General features: G+C 42.8%; 1 protein-coding gene across 2 annotated transcripts; it reads right to left on the bottom strand.

Moving 5' to 3' along the window:
• Positions 1-6,263: 6,263 nt before the first annotated feature.
• On the bottom strand, positions 6,264-12,945 carry tor2a (torsin family 2, member A). Of its 2 annotated transcripts, none has more exons than XM_047381670.1 (5): positions 12,741-12,945; positions 8,533-8,798; positions 8,255-8,430; positions 8,030-8,176; positions 6,264-7,121 (listed from the first exon to the last, which is right to left on the bottom strand). In XM_047381670.1, exons 1-5 carry the CDS (start codon positions 12,859-12,861, stop codon positions 6,995-6,997), a joined length of 837 nt encoding a protein of 278 aa, XP_047237626.1. In that variant the 5' UTR covers positions 12,862-12,945; the 3' UTR covers positions 6,264-6,994. The 2 variants fall into 2 exon arrangements, with proteins under 2 accessions (XP_047237626.1, XP_047237625.1); XM_047381669.1 differs by having other exon boundaries at positions 8,049-8,176; positions 12,741-12,944.
• Positions 12,946-18,244: the final 5,299 nt, after the last annotated feature.

The raw sequence follows: 18,244 nt of genomic DNA, 5'->3' as shown, positions 1-18,244 counted from the left end.
GCATGAAAATGCTTTTACCAATATCAGTTTAATAATCCCATTATTAATTTCAGTCTTTAATATAAATACCAAATAATAACAGGTTTTATGAACTTTAAACCCCTAAATGCCAATTTTAGTTAGGAGAGGCAGAAACCGAGTCTGGGAATTTGCAAAAATTAGCAACAAAATTAATTAAGATAAGTTTGTATTTTCTTTGTGCAAAATGATTAAAATGAGTCTAAAAAGTTAATCTTTTCATTCTGTATGTGTCAATTAGAGGTTGAGCTCTTGACCTCGTGGAGAAGAACAGAACATTAAATACTGGAGGGATTTCAACACAAAAGATTGATTCTTTTGAATAAATCAAATTGCAGTGGTTGTTTAGACTACTTTTAAATGCATTTTGAATGTGAGACGATGGCACAACATTACCAAAAGAACAGATTGCTCTACTCAGTTTGAAAGAATTGGAATCAGCCATCTTCTGTGAAAAATAAATATATAGAAAATAAATAAATGAGTGATATTTTCTGCAATTTACTCAAAAAAGTGATTAAAGGGATGCTGTTCAATTGTACTTGTCATCTCACTGTTGATTCCATTTCATATATTAGAGTAGAAAGAGAAATGTATTGTTACATCAGCAACCACTGCTGTTTAGACTTTCAGCAGACGACTCCAACACTCGTTTCTGTTTCCTACAGAAACGAGGAGGCCAGCATGGCTGCATCTGGTCTGATGACATCCCATGGAAACACTTCAGTCAGCTGCTGAGTCATGAAGAAGGAATAACATGTCAAGGAATGACCTTCGAAGAAGGAATGTATTTAGACATCATTTGGTTCACATGTAGAAATGTTTTTTAGAAGCTGTCATGTCTTGAACAGGCAGCAGGGGCGTAAACAGTAACACGAGTGGAGTCATAGACATCTATACGTGGACGCCCTTATCGAACGCTGAACGGCTTTCAGACGTCGCCGCCATTTTTGTGGAGTCAAGATGGAGAACCAAAATGCATCTTATGTGTGCCGCATAGAGTTGTTCGAACCGTTTAGGTGTCCGAACCAAATCATGGACAGCCACGCTTTTTTGTAAGAGTTCTCATAAAAGTTCTGACTTTATTCTTGTAATTAAAAAAATTTAAAAATTATCTTAGCCTGGCCCTAATTCTCCGTCGTACCTACGATTAAGTGTGTGTGAATAAATAAGGTGACGTAAATTTCTGTTAATGTGTTTTATGAAATAAAGTCCCTTTATGTTCACATCGCAGCCTTGCCTCCAGCAACATGGCGGACACATGGTTACGTCTCAGCAGCGGGCCAACCCAGTCAAAGAGGCGTCTACGTATTAATGTCTATGAGTGGACATCAGGCAGTTACTTAAAAACATTAACTTTACAACAACTATACCATCGCCATCACTGGTCTGACAGAAGTACATCCAAATCAAATCAGTCCGTTCCCTCTGGATGTAAACAAGGAATGGTTTAGTATTTTAATAGTGTGATAAAATCCTCTTTAAATCTGGCAGGTGTTTTTAGTTTTGCAACATAGAGAGTTGTGTTGGGTTTACCAGTAGAACACAGATCCATGAACAAGCTGGGGATGGTGCTGCATGCAGAGGGACCTGTGGTTCTCTTTGGGTCCACTTTCTATTTAAGTTTACAGTCCGACTGTCCTTCCGAGCCTGTCCCGCTCTTCTGCGTTTTACCGGTGGAGTGGGGGGTGTCTGCAGGAATTTGAAGTGAGAGCTGAGCCCATCCCAAATGACTGCACGCACAAAAAAAGGATTTAACTCTTTGTCACAATTGTCCTGCTAGAAAAAACACCACAAGACCCCTGAAACAGCGCCCCCCCCTTCCCCATGCCACCCTCAACCATGACCCACTCACTCACAACCCAAACACCCCCCCACCTTCCCTCTGGCCCCTACCTTTCTCCTGACCCGGGCCGCGTGCACAAAAGACCCATCAGAAGTATCGCTGGCCACATTTACAAGTGAAAGAGCCCCAATAATGGAGCGGTTAGGGAGAAGAATGAAGAGACAGAGGGGCACTCACAGATGTGAAGGTGGGTGTTGAAGGGGGAGGAAGGAGGAGCGTCCATTGTTACCCCCCCAGCACCTCTGATGGAAGACAGGAAGAGGGGAGGAATTAAAGATGGAGCAAGGCTAAACTGAAAGGCGAAGGTCTTGAAGATCACTGGATAGGGCCAAGAAGCTGAGGAGAGGAACAGGAAGAGTAATGAAGGTGGAAAGAATGTAAACAAGTGGTTAAAGTGAAAACTATGAAGATGATTTGACTTTTCCTCCTGATATTTTATTAAAAACTATCAGAAACCAGAAGCAGGTTGACTCTTCCTCTGAGAGCGTGTGAAAATCAGCTCAAAGGTCACTGAGGTGTGTGTGTGTGTTTCTTATTGTTGTCGACTGAGATGGCAACACATAGCAACAGCAGCTGGGGTGCAGAGGCCTCTGAACTGACCTTTGAACCCCTCTTCTTCCTCACACCCACCACCGGTGGGTGGGGTGGAAGGGCGGAGCCTGAGCGCTGATAAAGTCATCACAGGAGGATCGTGGGGAGTTGTGGCACATATAGGAGGCGACGCAGTGACTTTTTTTGTAGGAGAATGAGTCCAAAATCTCAACTGGGCTGGAAAACCTTGCGTGAGATGCGAGTTCGACGCCTTCAGGTGGCCAAAAAACATCATTTTAGACCATTTCAATGAAACGACGGCTGAGACACTGCTAACCAACCTCCATGTAACTCTCACCATCCTCAACCATTTGGGGGCCTTTTTAAAGAAACCGTTTATGATTTAGGGACTGCAAAGTGATCCTGTGGCAGTAAAAGAAGCCCAGATCATCACTCCTCCACCACTGTGCCATATAGTTGGTATGAGGTGTTGATTCTGAGACACTGTGTTCTCCAAAGAGAAATGTTGCTGTGTGCCCCAGCCCAATATCTCCACTAAGGCTAAACATTATCAGGTAAGCATGAAACTGATGTTATGGGTGAATATTGGTATGAAAATCAGTTGTGGTTAATCCATATTATCCTCACTAGTCTCTGAGTTCTAGCTTCTCACTCAGTAAAATCAAGATCTGTTGTGGGCAGGTACCTCAGACAGGACAGGATGGACCTGTTGTACCCAAGTAGACCTTCAGGAGTGGGATATGAGATGTTGTGAAGCTCTATTTTGTTCAGAGAACATTATTTCAGCAGTCTTTAAGTTCATTCAGAGGCAACTTTCGTGCTGCGGTTTTGTTTTTTAGATAAGAGGTTTTCCTTCCCAACACTTTCAAACAAACTATATTGGTTCAGTCTTTTTCCAACTGTCCCATCATGAACTTTAACCTTTAACCTCTTGAGGTCTGTAGAGTAAAAATTTGTTGGGACCTCCACTCCTGAGAGGACTGGCCGCCTGTCTATAATCTATAATCATAGTTTAGAAATGACGTTACAATCCTTCCAGATAGATGAAGAGCAACTGTTGCTTCTCTAAGGTCATTGCTGATACAAAACACATACCTGTATGTTCTAAAGCAGCAAGATACCCAACCTCTTGCTTTACTAGAGGTTCTCACAATGATGATGGTCAGTTAAAAAAGTCCATTCAATCAAAAGCACTTAACCATTAATTCCTCTGTTAAACCTGTGGAAGCAAGTTCAACCTTCCACAGGAGCTGCTCATCTTCTACACTGCCCTCATTCAGTCTGACCTGTCTTCATCCATCTCTGTGGAGAGGTCCAGACTGCAACAATCTGCAGAAGACCATCAGAACTGAACTTCACTCCATCCACAACTTATACAGGTCTAGGGTCAGGAAAAGGGCAGCTAACATCTCTGCAGACCCCACACATCCTGGTCACAAACTTTTACCTTCAGGTGGCGCTACGGAGCGCTGTTTGCAGAAACCAGCCGCTAAAGAGACAGTTTCTTCTCCAAGGATGTCTCTCTGATGAACACTGAAGTCAGAAAGTCCAGATCCAAATAATTCAGTCATGAATTTCTCTTTTGTAAAAACACTGTGTGTGTGTGTGTGTGTGTGTCTTGGACTTACTTTTCCCAGTGACTGTATGAGTTCCTCAGAGAAACAGCTGACTGGAAACAGACGGATATTTCTAAAAACTAATTGCTCGATTAGAAGATTGGGTTCTGTTCAGTTCTTTGGTCTACAAGCCGATGAAGCGTTCTGTGCTGCACGTTTTTACACAAACATTTATTTCTACAATAATAAGAGTTAATTTGGTACACTGATGAATCAATGGTTAGCTGTAAACAGTTATATAGCAAGAGTTCATCATTAGTTTGATCCAGATCTGATAATTAAGACAACAGGTCCATTTTAAAGTCCATAAAGTGCAGCCAGGTGTTTTAGGATCAACACTTGCTACTGATCAGTACAGCTCAAACATATACAGGTCCTTCTCAAAATATTAGCATATTGTGATAAAGTTAATTATTTTCCATAATGTCATGATGAAAATTTAACATTCATATATTTTAGATTCATTGCACACTAACTGAAATATTTCAGGTCTTTTATTGTCTTAATATGGATGATTGTGGCATACAGCTCATGAAAACCCAAAATTCCTATCTCACAGAATTAGCATATCATTAAAAGGGTCTCTAAACGAGCTATGAACCTAATCATCTGAATCAACGAGTTAACTCTAAACACCTGCAAAAGATTCCTGAGGCCTTTAAAACTCCCAGCCTGGTTCATCACTCAAAACCCCAATCATGGGTAAGACTGCCGACCTGACTGCTGTCCAGAAGGCCACTATTGACACCCTCAAGCAAGAGGGTAAGACACAGAAATAAATTTCTGAACGAATAGGCTGTTCCCAGAGTGCTGTATCAAGGCACCTCAGTGGGAAGTCTGTGGGAAGGAAAAAGTGTGGCAGAAAACGCTGCACAACGAGAAGAGGTGACCGGACCCTGAGGAAGATTGCGGAGAAGGGCCGATTCCAGACCTTGGGGGACCTGCGGAAGCAGTGGACTGAGTCTGGAGTAGAAACATCCAGAGCCACCGTGCACAGGCGTGTGCAGGAAATGGGCTACAGGTGCCGCATTCCCCAGACCTGGGCTACAGAGAAGCAGCACTGGACTGTTGCTCAGTGGTCCAAAGTACTTTTTTCGGATGACAGCAAATTCTGCATGTCATTCGGAAATCAAGGTGCCAGAGTCTGGAGGAAGACTGGGGAGAAGGAAATGCCAAAATGCCAGAAGTCCAGTGTCAAGTACCCACAGTCAGTGATGGTCTGGGGTGCTGTGTCAGCTGCTGGTGTTGGTCCACTGTGTTTTATCAAGGGCAGGGTCAATGCAGCTAGCTATCAGGAGATTGTGGAGCACTTCATGCTTCCATCTGCTGAAAAGCTTTATGGAGATGAAGATTTCATTTTTCACCACGACCTGGCACCTGCTCACAGTGCCAAAACCACTGGTAAATGGTTTACTGACCATGGTATCACTGTGCTCAATTGGCCTGCCAACTCTCCTGACCTGAACCCCATAGAGAATCTGTGGGATATTGTGAAGAGAACGTTGAGAGACTCAAGACCCAACACTCTGGATGAGCTAAAGGCCGCTATCGAAGCATCCTGGGCCTCCATAAGACCTCAGCAGTGCCACAGGCTGATTGCCTCCATGCCACGCCGCATTGAAGCAGTCATTTCTGCAAAAGGATTCCCGACCAAGTATTGAGTGCATAACTGTACATGATTATTTGAAGGTTGACGTTTTTTGTATTAAAAACACTTTTCTTTTATTGGTCGGATGAAATATGCTAATTTTGTGAGATAGGAATTTTGGGTTTTCATGAGCTGTATGCCACAATCATCTGTATTAAGACAATAAAAGACCTGAAATATTTCAGTTAGTGTGCAATGAATCTAATATATATGAATGTTAAATTTTCATCATGACATTATGGAAAATAATGAACTTTATCACAATATGCTAATATTTTGAGAAGGACCTGTAAACTAAATACAATTAATAACACGAAGGAAGGTGAGTGAAAACACACCCAGCTCCAGGTTAACTCGTGGTCACCTCATTGGTCTTTTTTGGCAAAATCGGTCTTTGCTGCCACCTGGTGGTAGAAGTAATGATGTGCTCCTGAAACATTTGGATCCTACATGCTTCAGTCCGCTTTGGCGTTTCTTAGTCTAAATATTCAGCTCATCAGTTTTTCCTTCCAAGATGACGGAATGCATTCAGTTTTGAATAAATCCATCTAAAGCATTATTTTACTTCACAACAGTGAAAATCTCAGGGGAAAAAAACTCTTTATAGTTTAAAACATCTCGACATTAAAACTGTTTCATTGTGGTACATTCAGATCTCTAATCCCTTTCTGTAAAAATAACAACTTATGGAATAGAGGCAAAGCAAAGACTCGCGGCTCCTCTGCATCCCTGCAGTGCTCAATCTTATAATGATGGCGCCAAACAACTCTGGGATGCCTGCAGTCCTCTGGAAGCCGAGGGACGGTTTGGACAGAGCATAAATAAATTAAATCTGATAAATAAAACAACTTAAAAAAAACAACCTGATGACCTGAAACAGCTGCAGCATCTAATGTTTGGTCAGAGATAGACTCCTGGTTCAGCTCATGAAGGTCTCTGAAGCAGCAGCAAACCCTAGCGATACAGTTCACTTCCTCAACGTTCCAGGGATGCTGCATTTTTGGTTTCTTTCTGTTTTCAATGACTGAGGTCAGAGAGGTTTTACCCTCTTGTTATCCATGAGCAGCAGGTCAACGGTTCGAATCCTGTCTGGTCAGGAACGCTTCCTGCACGCCATCTGTCCTCTTGTTCACCAGCAAAGAAAAACCAGAGGAGCTTTACTTCCAGTCAAACCTCAACAACCGCCTCGCTCCGACTCACAGGAAGACGCTGATCTTTGCAGAGACCGTTTTACAGCCCGTGGTGGAGAAGTACCGTCCCTCGGCGGGAGTGTAGATCATGTCTCCTCCGACCGCCTCCACCACGTCGCTGCGGTTACAGATGCCCCGCTGGCAGAGCTGCGAACGAACGCAGCGCTCCACATGGGTCCGGGTCAGCGGCAGGAAGGGAACGAAGCGAGTGATGAGCTTCTGCTGGATGATGCTGGACTGGAAGAGACCACCTGGAGAGATAAGCTCAGCTCAGAACCAGCTTCACGATCTTCTGCTTTAACAGAAATATCGAGAAAACAACAACACTGATGAGAACTTTTAGATGCATCTCAATAAATCACAATATCATTGAAAAGTTCATTTCTTTCTGTAATTTCAGTCAAACATCAAGTGTAAAGTTTCCACAGTCAGTGATAATTTGGGCCATGTCATCTGCTGGTTCTGGTCCACTGGGTTTTCTGAAGTCCACAGACAATGCAGCCATCTACCAGGACATTTAAGACCACTTCATCCTGCCTTCTGCTGAAAAGCTCACATTACCCCAGGTACCAATACCAGCTTTAATGACATGGCATCAGTGTACTGGACTGACCAGCAAACAGGTCTGACCCGAACCCCACAGAGAATCTATGGAGTATCTAGGAGAAGATGAGAGACACCAGAAACAATGTAGATGACCTGAAGGTTGCTATTCAAGCAACCCGGGCTTTCATCACACCTCAGCGAAACCGCAGGCTGATCTCCTCCATGCCACGCCGCATTGATGCGGTAGTTCATGCAAAAGGAGCCCCAACCAGATGCTGAGTGCAGATACTGAGCAGTAGATAAACCAGCTGCTCAGTCAGTCCTTGGTTCTGTATTAAAATCCTTTTTCATTTGTCTGATGTGACATTCTAACTTTCCTAGAAACCAAAAGTTTAGCTTTCATTCGCTGTGAGCAAGAAACAAACACCTTAAATAAATCGGTGTGTGTGTAATGAAGATATTTAATCGAATAGATTCACCTTTCAATTATAGGTGAATTTATTGGGATGCATCTGTTCTAACAAGCCTGTAAAAGCATAAAAAGGTTCTGCTGGTGCTTTCCCAGCAGATGGTCAGAACATCACAGGCTTCCTTCTGAAGGTGTTTTTCTAACCCTCTGAGATGTCTCCTACTTGTTTTGTTGTTGTAAACCTCTTGTGCGAGGGCTTCCTGCAGATGAGACAGCTTGATCTCATCTCTTTCCTGTCCAGCCTGCCGGTTCTCCAGAACCACTTGGGTTATCACCTCCTGTCCTGCGGTGCTGCAGAGAAACAGAAGCCAAGAACCAGAAGTTGTCAGTGTGTAATACTTGCTGTTGCTTGGCTGGTTGTTTCTGTACCTTATGAAGATGTAGATGGCCTTTCGGTAGTTGGTGCGGAACACAACGTGGGATGGACCCAAGAAGGGCTCCAGGACGTCGATCAGGCCTGGAGGCATCTTCTCCATCTCATCAAAAATGAAGACAGAGCGAGCACAACCCGTCAGGTTTCCTTTCACCCAGCTCTTCAACTCCTCCTGTAACCCAGAGAAGACACCCCGTTTTCTAGATCTGAGCAGCTTCTGTCTCCTGATGTTCAGCTCAGACTGACGGCCGTTTGCAGGAAGCGACTGACTCACCCTGTATTGGTTGACCCGCTCGGCTGAAGGGAAGTGAAGCGTGGGAACAAACTGGTGGACAAATGGGCTGCTCATCGCTGAGCCGTACAAGTGATTTCCCAGCATGGTGCTGACCAGTGTCTTCCCGGTCCCCGTGGAACCATGGAAAGACAGCACCAGGGGCTGATCAGGGCTCTTATTAAGGAGAAACCTGGCCACTTCTTCTGAGACGATGTCCTGAGCAAGATGCTGACCGAAGACATTCTTGTAGAGGTCCCACTCCAAGTCTGCCAGCCAGAACACAAAGTAAAGGACAAGTTAATGCTGGACATTTGTCTCCCACTAAACGCTTGGCTCACAGCTGAATGTCAGAACATCCTCAGTGGTCATCAGAAGTCTGGTTTTATTTGTTGTGGTCAAACGTTTCAAGACTGACAAAGAAAAGTCCTTTTCACAAAGTTCACCGCTTCAGTGCTGTTAGATGTTTCTAAGAAACACTAAAGTTCAATGGTCAACACTACCTAACATCCAGAGGCTTTTATTGTGAAATACAAATTTATGGAACGCATCAACCGTTTTTTGATGGGATTAAAATCTGGAGATCTGCATGACCACAGGAGCCAATATTGGAGAGACGATGCTTCTATGCTGACCTTAACACCTGCACGTCATTGTGTGTGAAGAAACACTTACACCTGCCTGCTGCCAATCATGAGCAAGCTCTGCACTGGTGGCAGCCTGATCCCTTGGCTGAATAATATCTAGGAGATCCTGGCACAGGCTTGACATTTTTAGGTGTCCTGAGTTTTTCTTCACAGCAGCTTAAGATTTTTCTGCAAAACTTAGTAGCAACAAAATATCTGTCTGTGAAACATGGATGAAGACTTTTCTTTGGAGGTTGATGAAACAATAACTTCCAGCCCCTCCATTAGAAAGCAGCCAGTCTTTATTTAACTACGTTTACTTTGAAAAATAATGTGAGCTGAATAAGTTTCTGTATCAAAGCAGCATGTTTTCTGTTGATGTCTGTAATGTGGATAGACTAACCAACATGACCTTTGGTCACGTAAAGGGAAGTTAACTAAGATATTTTCTAACCACTAAAACAGAACATTCATCAAAAAGCTCTTTGCTGAATGTTTCACTGATTTCTAAAAAAAATATACATTGTTTCTTATTTTGAAGGAGGTGATCTGTTTAAACCTCAGACATTTAGGTTGGTGCTCCTGACTGTTGAAGTGAGAGTGAACACCAGGGTGATATCCAGTGATCTGTCTAATGGCCTTCAGGAAGAAGAGTGAAGCAGCTTCTGAGCCTGGTTAGAGGTCTCAGCCATTCTTGTGTAAGCCAGGTCTGGCTGTCCAAGCAAGTTCACCCAGAGAGCAGACAGCAAGAGGCTAAAAGAAGTGTCCAAAATCCCTAAGATGTCATCATAGAACCTGCAGCAGGGTTTGCTGCTATGGATATGAAAGTGTATATCTGTACGGTCAGAAATAACATGAAGGCCGGACTGACGTTTGCCAGAGAGAACAAAGGCAAAGACCAGAACCTCTGGAATATGTTCTTTAGTCTAAGCTAAAAATATTTGGACACCGGAACAGAGGACATGTTTGGCGTGAGACAAATACAGCATTCTGGGAAAAGAGCCTCATGCCAACTATGAAGCACAGAGGTGGAAGTGTCATAGTTTAGGTTGCAGAATCCACCATGAACTCTACCGTTTATCAGAAGATAGAAAAATAAATTTAAGGTGAAGCATAACTGGACCATAAAATATGACAACGACCCAAAACAAAGCAGCTAATCCACCAAAGACTGGCTGAGAATCAGGAAATGGAAAGTCCTGAGCCAAGTCAAAGACCAGATATTGATCTCACTGAGATGCTGTGTGGTGAATTAAAATGGGCTGAACATGCAGGAAACCCCTCAAAAGTCTCACAGCTGCAAGTGAAGACAAACCTTTTCTCAGACTGATGTCAGAGACGGTAGATGGCTACAAGAAGCCTCTCATCCAAGCTACTGAAGCCAAAGGACGTAAGGTGAGCTGTTGAAGGAAGGGGCCGTACCTTCTTCCTCAACTAGAATACACAATTTTTAAATTTAACTGGAATTAAATCCCTTTCTTTCCCAGAGATAATGAAAGAATAAGATTACACATCAACATGTGAACATGTCTTGTTAAAGTACCTTAATATTTAGTACGGTGTCATAATTACTTCTTATGAGTGTATTAGGGCTGAAACAATTAATCAGATTAATTCTGATCAATCAATTAATAGAAATAATCATCAGCTAATTTAGTAATTGAATAATCATTAACTGGAGTTTACAGACTCTAAAACATGCCTAGAACAACCCAATTAGAGCAGTAATAGGGCTAAAACTGTACAAAAAATATATACATTTTGGATTTAAGATGAAAAACCTTTGTCTGTAAATATGCTCCATCTAGAACTCCTCAAGTAGCATATTAGCTTTACCTGGTTCAAATTCTAAAAAAAAAACTTCTTTCAAGCATCTTTTGCTATCTGATTATTATTTGATTAATCCAAAAAAATAGTCAACAGATTTATCGATTAGCAGAATAATCGTTAGTTGCAGCCCTAGAGTGTACATACATGATCCTGGGACCATTTAAAAGTCCATTTACATATTCATTCTAATTAAATAGTTTGTTTTGTGACATAATTCAGTTAAGTTTATTTATACAGTGCCAAGTCAATCCAGTCATAAACAGATTCCACATCAAGAACATACAGGATGTCTATTAGGACAATCCCACCCGAACCTGTGAGCCCTTCCTGCTCAGTCTGGATGGTGCTGATGGACCGGCTATGCTGTCTCCTGTTCATAACTGACTTCATGCCTTGATTGGTTGGGCTATAACAGGTGTTTATATCTCAGATTTACAAAACATCTGTGTCAGTGAAACACATAAGCTGGTGTAGATTCAACAATGCTAAGTGTTACATTACTTGGACTTCTTGTCTTATTTACTAAAGATCTTTCACCTCTTCTCCAAAAAGCTTCTTCTGAACAGGGTTGGAAATATCAGTCAGAACAAGACGACATTAATACATCTGAGCCAGTTCAGCCTACAGTTCAGGCTACAGTTCAAGCTACAGTTCAGGCTACAGTTCAAGCTACAGTTCAAGCTACAGTTCAAGCTACAGTTCAGGCTACAGTTCAGGCTACAGTTCAAGCTACAGTTCAAGCTACAGTTCAAGCTACAGTTCAAGCTACAGTTCAGGCTACAGTTCAAGCTACAGTTCAAGCTACAGTTCAGGCTACAGTTCGGGCTACAGTTCGGGCTACAGTTCAAGCTACAGTTCAGGCTACAGTTCAAGCTACAGTTCAGGCTACAGTTCAAGCTACAGTTCAGGCTACAGTTCAAGCTACAGTTCAGGCTACAGTTCAAGCTACAGTTCAGGCTACAGTTCAAGCTACAGTTCAGGCTACAGTTCAAGCTACAGTTCAAGCTACAGTTCAAGCTACAGTTCAGGCTACAGTTCAAGCTACAGTTCAGGCTACAGTTCAGGCTACAGTTCAGGCTACAGTTCAGGCTACAGTTCAAGCTACAGTTCAGGCTACAGTTCAAGCTACAGTTCAAGCTACAGTTCAGGCTACAGTTCAAGCTACAGTTCAGGCTACAGTTCAGGCTACAGTTCAGGCTACAGTTCAGGCTACAGTTCAGGCTACAGTTCAGGCTACAGTTCAGGCTACAGTTCAGGCTACAGTTCAAGCTACAGTTCAGGCTACAGTTCAGGCTACAGTTCAAGCTACAGTTCAGGCTACAGTTCAGGCTACAGTTCAGGCTACAGTTCAAGCTACAGTTCAGGCTACAGTTCAGGCTACAGTTCAAGCTACAGTTCAGGCTACAGTTCAGGCTACAGTTCAAGCTACAGTTCAGGCTACAGTTCAGGCTACAGTTCAAGCTACAGTTCAGGCTACAGTTCAGGCTACAGTTCAAGCTACAGTTCAAGCTACAGTTCAGGCTACAGTTCAGGCTACAGTTCAAGCTACAGTTCAGGCTACAGTTCAGGCTACAGTTCAGGCTACAGTTCAGGCTACAGTTCAAGCTACAGTTCAGGCTACAGTTCAAGCTACAGTTCAGGCTACAGTTCAGGCTACAGTTCAGGCTACAGTTAGCTCCTCTGTCTGGAGGTTGTCCTGCTGCCCTGTTAGCCGCCTGCTAACATGTAGCTGTCAACAAACACCACCAAACTCACCTTTGACTCTGGGCTTGAAGTCGCAGTCACAGCTGTCTGAGAAGGCGCAGTAAAGGTTCTGGAGAACGCAGCAGACCGGCCCGGAGCTGAACAACAGCAGCACAGACAGGACGGCCAGCATTTTGGCTTCCTGCTGCCTGACTGAAAAACCGCCTGTCGATTCCTTAAAGCGCCGCCGGCCGGCTTGTAGTTCTGACAGCAAACCGGAAGTAATACAGATATGCCGAACATCCCGACAAAAAGGACTACATCTCCCAGAACCAATGTGGAATAGAGACGTATTGACAGGGTCTACAAGCAGGACACGTTGGAGGATCACAGTCCAGCTGATTATATTTTATTATTTTACCTAAAACTGGACTTTTAAACTTTCCAACAGCCCAGCTTTTACTATGAAAGATATCAGTTTTCACTTTAATGGTCTAATATTTTACCTTAAAAGTTTATTTAATTAATTATAATGTTTTTTGCCACATTTTTTAATTATATACACTACTGAGACAATAACTATTTAAAATACTGTATTTAATTCTATTTAGGTTTATTTGCATAGTGCCACTACACTCAAAGGTCATCTCAAGGTACTTTAGAAGAAAAGCAGCTTCATTTCATTTTCATTTATTCAGAAATAAACAAAAAAATCAAATTCATATCAATGCAGTCCAGTCATATAAAGAGATGACACGTAGTTGTTAGGAATAACCTTGCTTACTATTAATTATAAATGAGCTTCTACACACAGACCACAATGATAAAGTATGAATGCTAATGTTGTCACTTTTCTTAGGATAGGATAATAATCCTCAATGACGCACGTCATAAGCACAAATGACCTACAGTTTGACATAAAGTTTAGCGCATCGGGTTTGATTGTGGGATGCTCTGTAACCGGAGGATTTGAATGCTGCAGCCACACTTAGATTTAGGGTTGGACACCTGCTATTACACATTCTATCAGATAGTCACCAGAATGGTGACACATAGTCTACTGATAAACACTAAGGGGGTGTACATCCCATGGAGGGAGTACCAGACATAAAAACCATGTGTGACCTTCTTTGGAGGCTGTTTCGTCACTTCAATCACCGAACAGGTTAAGGACGGGAACCATCAGCGCTGATCTCTGCAACCATTCCTCTGCCTTATTTAGAATAAAAGTGTTGAAAGTATAGAACAGTTTGAGAGTCATTTCTTTAAGAGATAGTGTTGGAAACAGTGGTGGACGCTTCTGGGGAAATAAGGATTCAGGGGAGCTCCGAGACGTCTGACCGCCAACAGGGTTCGGTAGCTCATACACATTCCAAACTGGTCCTAAAATGAAATACAGGACAGTCTAACTCAGATTATAATGCCAACTGGTCAAAAACTATCTATGAAAGGAAGCCAACTGATTTAATTAAGGGTTTTTGTTCTTTTAGTTCTTTTTTGGCAATGATTGTTTCTCCTGAGCAACTATGAGGCCACAGAAGAATAAAACATGTTTTGGTATGACTTGTATTTAGTCTCCAAGACCTTGAACTTTTTAAGCACTAAACCACAACAGCTTATGAATTCACTTTCCCAGAGTCAAAAACTGAACTCCATTGACACAGTGTGGGAAAACCTTCATAGAGGACAAAATAAAAGACCACCAAAATCTAAAGAAGAGCTTTCTAAACCCTGGGGACTCAGCACAGATGCCCAGACTTCCCTCTTCCCAGACATCTCCTTCAGCTCCTCCGGGGGGAGTCCAAGGCGTTCCCAGGCCAGCCGAGACATAGTCCCCCCCCAGCATGTCCTGGGCCGACCCTGGGCCGACCCTGGGCCTCCTTCCTGTGGGACGTGCCTGGAATAGGCATTCAGGAGGCCTCCAATACAGATGCCCAAGCCACCTCAACTGACTCCTCTCAATGTGGAGGAGCAGTGGCTCTACTCTGGGCTCCTCCCAGATGGCTGAGCTCCTCACCCTATCTCTAAGGCAGTGCCATGCCAGGGAGGCTGTGGAGTGTGATCCCCCTGTAGTTGGAACACACCCTCCGGTCCTTCGTCTGCTGCCCGATCCTCTTTGCACCTGTCCATCATGGTTCCACTGCACGTGGTGGGCCCACTGTGGGATGGCCTTGCGTCTCTCATTCAGGCTTGGCCCAGCTGGGTCCCGTGAGGAGTGACCCAGCCACCAGGCCTGGCTTCAGGGTGGGACCTTGGCTCCACCGTACCTGGCGACATCACGTGCCTCGTTCTAGTGACCCTCATGAAGGCGTCTGAATAGTGTCTGCCTAATACATGACCTTATATTTTTCATGTTAATGTAATATTTAGCCAATTGGAGAGTCTATCGGCAGCAGATGCTCACTCCGGACACTAATGACATCACCCAGAATCCTAAAGGTCAGAGATTTATGGAAGCACAGATGAGAAAGAGAGAAATTATGAAAACAGGCAGATATCACAACTAATGATGTCATCACAATATTTACCAATATTGTCACCATTGCAAAGTTTTCTAGCAGCCCTATTCATCAGGAAGCTAATACCCTGCATGTGGGGTGTCTTGTTTAAACATAGAGCAAGGTGAGATGCCACATACCTGATGGGTCCAACAACTTCTGTTGGACTCGCCAATAACTGCCAGATGCCCCCATGTACAGCTCCTTCTCAAAATATTAGCATATTGTGATAAAGTTCATTATTTTCCATAATGTAATGATGAAAATTTAACATTCATATATTTTAGATTCATTGCACACTAACTGAAATATTTCAGGTCTTTTATTGTCTTAATACGGATGATTTTGGCATACAGCTCATGAAAACCCAAAATTCCTATCTCACAAAATTAGCATATCATTAAAAGGGTCTCTAAACGAGCTATGAACCTAATCATCTGAATCAACGAGTTAACTCTAAACACCTGCAAAAGATTCCTGAGGCCTTTAAAACTCCCAGCCTGGTTCATCACTCAAAACCCCAATCATGGGTAAGACTGCCGACCTGACTGCTGTCCAGAAGGCCACTATTGACACCCTCAAGCAAGAGGGTAAGACACAGAAAGACATTTCTGAACAAATAGGCTGTTCCCAGAGTGTATCAAGGCACCTCAGTGGGAAGTCTGTGGGAAGGAAAAAGTGTGGCAGAAAACGCTGCACAACGAGAAGAGGTGACCGGACCCTGAGGAAGATTGTGGAGAAGGGCCGATTCAAGATCCTTGGGGGACCTGCGGAAGCAGTGGACTGAGTCTGGAGTAGAAACATCCAGAGCCACCGTGCACAGGCGTGTGCAGGAAATGGGCTACAGGTGCCGCATTCCCCAGGTCAAGCCACTTTTGAACCAGAAACAGCGGCAGAAGCGCCTGACCTGGGCTACAGAGAAGCAGCACTGGACTGTTGCTCAGTGGTCCAAAGTACTTTTTTCGGATGAAAGCAAATTCTGCATGTCATTCCGAAATCAAGGTGCCAGAGTCTGGAGGAAGACTGGGGAGAAGGAAATGCCAAAATGCCAGAAGTCCAGTGTCAAGTACCCACAGTCAGTGATGGTCTGTCAGTCATTTCTGCAAAAGGATTCCCGACCAAGTATTGAGTGCATAACTGTACATGATTATTTGAAGGTTGACGTTTTTTGTATTAAAAACACTTTTCTTTTATTGGTCGGATGAAATATGCTAATTTTGTGAGATAGGAATTTTGGGTTTTCATGAGCTGTATGCCAAAATCATCCGTATTAAGACAATAAAAGACCTGAAATATTTCAGTTAGTGTGCAATGAATCTAAAATATATGAATGTTAAATTTTCATCATGACATTATGGAAAATAATGAACTTTATCACAATATGCTAATATTTTGAGAAGGACCTGTAGATGTTTCAGCTTATTAATTAGATAATTTGTGTGACCTACATTGGTCTGCATGGTATCTAAATTAGATCCAAACAAAACAATTCCTTCCTGAATCAAGATTTCTGAATGAGTGTAAAACAAAAAATTATTAAAAGATTGACCGAACATTTGCATTTTTACATCCTGTATTAAATAATTACTGTTTGCACCTGTTGAACAGCGGATTGCTGCATAAATATGGCAAGAATAGGGAAGTCTGTTCTGAGAGCAAATTGTTAATATCCTGAATCCAAACCTTTATTTATTTCAAACCTGGTTTTTTCTCTTGCTTTCGGTGGAAGACACACGCATTTTCTCTCCATCCCTCCCTGCTGATCCCTGCTTCTGCTTTTGTCTGTATTTTTCTCAGAGCCTCGCTTTGCATATCCTCCAAACTTGTAAATTATGGATTTGGTCAGCAGGTCTCTCAACGTAATTGGTCAAATTTTTTTTTTTCCTACGGGAAGACAGGGTAAAGGAGACCCTCTTGTCCAGGCGGGACGTTCTTCTCTGGAAACACAATGGATTCTTGGCAGCAGTGGAAGATTGTGTGTCTGACTACAATGTCGGTCGAGGAAGTAGAAGATGTGTACATATTTGGACTTTTGATAACAGGATTTCTGCTTTTTGGAGTTGGTGGTTACCTGGCTTATCGAGTGATTCGCAAAACATGGGCGGCTGTTCAAAGCGTTCCAAAGCTGCCTGCGATGTTGGATGGAGTCTGCAGAGCGATCAACACTCAGACTGAAATGTTAAGAGAGCAGAATCGCAAGCTGGACACGATTCTTCAACAGAATGGCAGCCTGGCAGCGGTTGGACTCAGAGGTTAAAGGATATAATCTTGGAGAAGTTGTACGCTCCAGATCTGTGGAAAATAACAGAAATTTGGCTATTTGGATTCACAATTGAGACATACCAATAAAACTCTTAAGGTGGTTGGAAATTCACAACTGCCTGAACAACATTTATTGTTTTTCTAAATCTGGCGCCCCAATGTGGTCTTGGCAACTTCTGCTAACTGGCTATCGACAAAATATCTCCTGGATGTTATATGAACACGACACTCTTCCCCAGCACTCCCCTACCAGCTGTGTGCTGATAGGACTATGCAGCCGATTGATAAAACTTCCACCTCTCTTCTCAAGGACAATGGCGCTTCTATCAGTGTTGATAATCTAATTCTTGCAAACACACTCAGACTTATATATTTTCACACCCTCAAGATTCCACCATACCCTTGCTGAATCTTTACTTATGTGTGTGTTGCTTACCCCTGCTGAAGTTTTTTGTACTATTTCAGGCTCTATTCTGCTAAGAATAGAGTCTGAAATATGATTTTTTCCCCTCCTATCTTACTTTACTTAAATGTGTGATTTCATTACGTTTCATAGATTTTACCAGCGAAAACCAAACATTATTAGTAACTTGGACTTTAGCTGCTCTTACACCAATGACCCAGGTTTCTTAATTAGATTACTTAGTTCAACTTCAGCAACAGTAAAAGCAATATATTATTAGCACCTGAAAATGTGGATTAAAGCTGTTTTGTACCAGTGACTCAGCTTCACTAGTTAGAATTCAGTGGAATGATGAGACTTCTTAGCACAAGATGCTTTCCCCTACATAGAGGACTTAATGATATAATTACCTC

The sequence above is a fragment of the Girardinichthys multiradiatus genome, chromosome 12, assembly GCF_021462225.1.
Source record: "Girardinichthys multiradiatus isolate DD_20200921_A chromosome 12, DD_fGirMul_XY1, whole genome shotgun sequence".
Taxonomy (NCBI): Eukaryota; Metazoa; Chordata; class Actinopteri; order Cyprinodontiformes; family Goodeidae; genus Girardinichthys; species Girardinichthys multiradiatus.
The sequence above is the reverse complement of the archived record's forward strand: the minus strand, read 5'-3'. Positions and strand labels throughout refer to the sequence as shown.

Excerpts from the sequence above, each read along its gene's own strand:
- tor2a (XM_047381669.1), bottom strand. The coding sequence starts at position 12,861 with ATGCTGGCCGTCCTGTCTGTGCTGCTGTTGTTCAGCTCCGGGCCGGTC. Across the intron at positions 8,799-12,740 it reads CTTCAAGCCCAGAGTCAAAG|ACTTGGAGTGGGACCTCTAC; the intron begins GTGAGTTTGGTG and ends TCTGGCTGGCAG. Across the intron at positions 7,122-8,048 it reads GGTTTACAACAACAAAACAA|GTGGTCTCTTCCAGTCCAGC; the intron begins GTAGGAGACATC and ends TTATCTCTCCAG.